This window comes from Elephantulus edwardii, unplaced genomic scaffold, assembly GCF_000299155.1.
Source record: "Elephantulus edwardii isolate Elephantulus edwardi_28Jun2011 unplaced genomic scaffold, EleEdw1.0 scaffold00297, whole genome shotgun sequence".
In the NCBI taxonomy this organism is placed as follows: domain Eukaryota; kingdom Metazoa; phylum Chordata; class Mammalia; order Macroscelidea; family Macroscelididae; genus Elephantulus; species Elephantulus edwardii.
Genome location: NW_006400047.1, coordinates 1,712,665 through 1,716,604, shown reverse-complemented (window position 1 = coordinate 1,716,604; position 3,940 = coordinate 1,712,665). Strand labels below are relative to the sequence as shown.

Genomic DNA, 3,940 nt, shown 5'->3' with positions numbered 1-3,940 from the left:
ACCAGTCAGATCTGATTTGATGGTACACACACAAAAATAATAAAATAAAAAGGTTTGTAATAACCTTGACTGTACTGTGTTATTAATCTGGATTATAATATTTTTTATTTACTCAATAAGGTTGTGCGTGGTCTGTGAACTACTTCATTAGATTTTGGGCCCAGCAAAGCAGTAAGATTGGTGTTAAGATGAGTAAAAAGAGGTATGGGAGCGTGGGGAACATGTCTGACCTCATGAGAATTGGTTTTGTTTTATTGACACTGTTGACAGGGACAATTCCCCTTTGTGAAGTTGGTAGGAATCAGATTTAGCTGTCTCCACATTGTTCTTTTAAATACAAAATAGAAATACCAAATAGAGGTATGTTGTAAATTTTTCCTCTCAACAATCCAAGATATACATCCTTAGAACATATTTTGGTAATCTTCACACAATAATCACTCAATATTATCAACTGCTCCTGTCCATTCCTGGGTAATTGGCATAGTAAAATAATTTTCAAGTGACCATTTCCAGGTGTTCTTAGGTTCTCAATTAACCACTACAGGATAGGTAAAGCAAAACTGGCTTTAAGAACTCCTAAGCCAGGGCTCCAAAACCTTTGCAAATTGAGACCTTGGTACCACAAATTCATTCCTATGACAGATACATTGTTCAGATCTATTAATCTACCTATTATGCCACCTATGTCACAGAATCCCTCTCCATTTAGCTTACATCTACCCAGCTCTATTCAAACACAACTGTAAGGCACAGACAAAAGTCTCTCCAAACATGCAGACAAAAACATATAGTTTTATAGAGCAATCAATGTTATTTTACTTAGTAACATAAACCTGGGCTAATGGATCTTAATATTTAAAAGCTTTAATAATATGGAAAAAGAAAAAAGCAGTATGAAGAAAAAACTGAAGACTCAATGCTTACTTCGTCCTTTAAATATCTACTTCACAACTATACCAGGAACATTTTGAGAAATTATACTTTGGGTTAAGTAAATATGAACTTTCCCACTATGTTTACCACTCACCATATTGATTGTTTCCATCATGGGAGAGGATTTGGCAGCACTGAGTCGAGCACTATCCATTGCAGCCTAAAGAATAAAAATTCACTTCACTCAGAACATTCATTTGATTAGGATTAACATCCCCAATATACCTTTATAAAAGTGTTTTATTTTCAAACTGAAGGACACCCATAAAATAATAATAGAACTACAACAAAGTCAAATTCAAGTTAAAGCCCAATCAATATTTACTTAGAAGAATTAATTGCTTTGGTAAATTTTACCAGAAGAGGAAGCCCCCTCTCCTTACAGGTGAAAAATTTAAGTTACAGAAATTAATTGCCACTAAAAACTGGAATAATATGACTATGGTCAAGTCATCTAGCTTGTGTGTACTTCCAGCCTTTACTGGCTAAAGAAAGGAAGGAACTAAATGAACTTCTATTTAAGGGTTTTTAAAAATTATATCCAAGCAAAAATTTATATATTTCGTGTTTTAACTTTTTGAAGGTTCTTCATTTCAACAGTGGTTCAATCTTAAAATTTACTCTGTAAATTAACACAATCCAGATATAATAAATGAGGTAAGAAAACCATAAGAAGTGCCTTTCCTGGGCCTGCAGAGTATGGACTAGCACTTATACTTCCTAATTTTTTTCCATTTTATTTTATTAATTTTAATGAACATTTATTTACCAAGGTTTCGGATTTGCCTTCATTCATTGTTGCACTTTTCTCCCTGCCCACCCCTCCCCCGCCAAATATGCTCCTCTCTTTGAAAAGTAAAAGAAAAATTTGTTCACTGGTATACAATCCCCTGCACCCCGCCACCCCTTCGCCCTGAGTACACTCCACTATGTAACTTTAATTCTGGACTCTTGTGATAACCATAATACTCTATCATGTATCGCTTTTAAACTGTTCTCTCCCTCATCTGTTTAAATGCAGTATATATAATTTATCCAGTTTTTCCCAGTCTTACCTCAACCCTGATGTCACTCCCGTTCTATAACAGTGGCACCATGCAGTATTTGTCCTTTAGTGACTGAGATATTTCACTCAGCATAATGTCCTCCAGGCTCACCCATTTTTAATAATATTGCATGAGTTCCTTGTTTTTCAATGCAGCGTAGTATTCCATTGTGTGAATATACCACAGCTTCTCTATCCATTTGTTTACTGATGGGCACTTGGGCTGTTTCCAACTCCTTGCTATTGTGAACAAAGCCGCGATAAACATGGGTGTGCATATATCTGCTTCGATGTCAGTTATGGTTTCTTTAGGGTATATTCCCAGTAGTGGAATTGCTGGGTCAAATGGTATCTCTATTCGCAACTTTTTGAGAAAGTGCTACACTGCTTTCCATAGTAGTTGCACCATTTTACAATTCCACCAACAATGAATAAGGGTTCCAGTTTCTCCATAACCTCGCCAGTATTTGTTGGTTACTGTTTTGTTAAATTTTGCTATTCTTACTGAGGTGAGATGACCTCTCATCGTTGTTTTGATTTCCATCTCTCTTAGAGCTAAGGATTTTGAGCATTTCTTCATGTGCTTCTTGGCCATCTGAATGTCTTCTTTGGTGAAGTGTCTGTTCATATTCTGTGCCCATTTTTCAATTGGATTATTTACCTTTATCTTGTTGTGGTACTCAAATATTTTATAAATTCTAGGTGTAAGTCCCTTATCTGACATGTCATTACCAAATACTTTTTCCTAGTCTGTGGCTTCCCTTTTTACCCTGGTGGAGAAGTTTTTGGATGTGCATAGGGATTTGATTCTTAGAAGGTCCCATTCATCTATTTTATCTTCTCCTGGTTGTAGATTTTTCAGGATACTTTTAAGACTGTTTATGTTGTGGATTAGGACTATTAGAGTTCTTCAAAGCTTTTCTTTTTTTTTTTTTTTTAAATAGGTAATATATAATTTTATTAATAAATAGCGTGAGAGCATAGTGATAAATTTTTAAACATTAAGTTTTTTTAAACATCTTGGCTTTAATATTGTAAATATTGGCCTCTAGGGCACTGCAAATAAATACATGAAAATATCCTCATTTCCATGCATAGGTATTTAGTTGCTATGTCTACCAATTGTTTTGGACAGTTTAACTTTCTGCATTAATTTATATTCATGTAAACAGTTACAACTGAGTTAATATTGAACCAAGCAAGAAATATTTTACGTTCAATATGCTCTATATAGCAGACAGGTGGTAATGTTTTAAAGTTATATAAAACTTGTTTTCTTTAGGGGCATTTTTTGTAATGTGGATGCTCAACTGAAAGCTGAGGAATGGGTTCTCTGACTAACAAACATAAGTCACAAAAAGGGGGATTTTTGTTCTTCTTTAAGGGAAACTGTACCTTTGCACATCATCTCTCCAGGCTTTATATCTTCAATTATTAGTGAAAATGCTTACAGGCACTAGCTCCAAAATTCTGCCTTCAAGGTAAAGTTATAAAGTTTAAAAAAAGAGTGGTCTGTGATATTAAAAAGAAAAATAGGTTCAAGTTCCAGCAACACTAATGCTAAAATTTACATTCAATTTCTTAGCATCCACAAAGTGTAGTATTTCCCTGGGTTTGCTATTTTGTGCAGATTTATTTTCCTTAAGTGAAATGAAGTTTGAATAGAACAGTCTGTGGTGTTGTAATATTGGCAGCTGCCAGTTCTTGCCCGTCAATGAGTCACAGTTCTTTCAATGTCTTGGAGAGATTTGGCATTGTTCGTTCTTCGATAGAGGTTACTGACTGTAAATAAAGTGTCCTATTTTTTCCCTCGCAGCAGCAACAAGTGCATGAGATCCTCCTCAGTTTCAGCAAGCAGGGTTGTGTCATCTGCATGGACTGAGGCTCAATGTCAAGAGGACAAAGATTCTCACCACTGGACCAATTGGCAGTGTCAGGATGGATGACGAAGAGATTGAG

At 35.3% G+C, this 3,940-nt stretch overlaps 1 protein-coding gene and 1 pseudogene across 1 annotated transcript in view; both read right to left on the bottom strand.

The window, feature by feature from the left end:
• KIAA0368 (KIAA0368 ortholog) overlaps window positions 1-3,940 on the bottom strand; it is a 107,371-nt gene that overhangs the window by 19,766 nt on the left and 83,665 nt on the right. Inside the window, exon 35 of the mRNA XM_006900849.1 lies at window positions 1,031-1,096. Within this exon, the coding sequence (XP_006900911.1) occupies window positions 1,031-1,096 (66 nt within the window). The remainder of the gene's footprint in view (window positions 1-1,030; window positions 1,097-3,940) is intronic.
• Window positions 3,623-3,940, bottom strand: part of LOC102872809 — a 5,070-nt pseudogene continuing 4,752 nt past the window's right edge.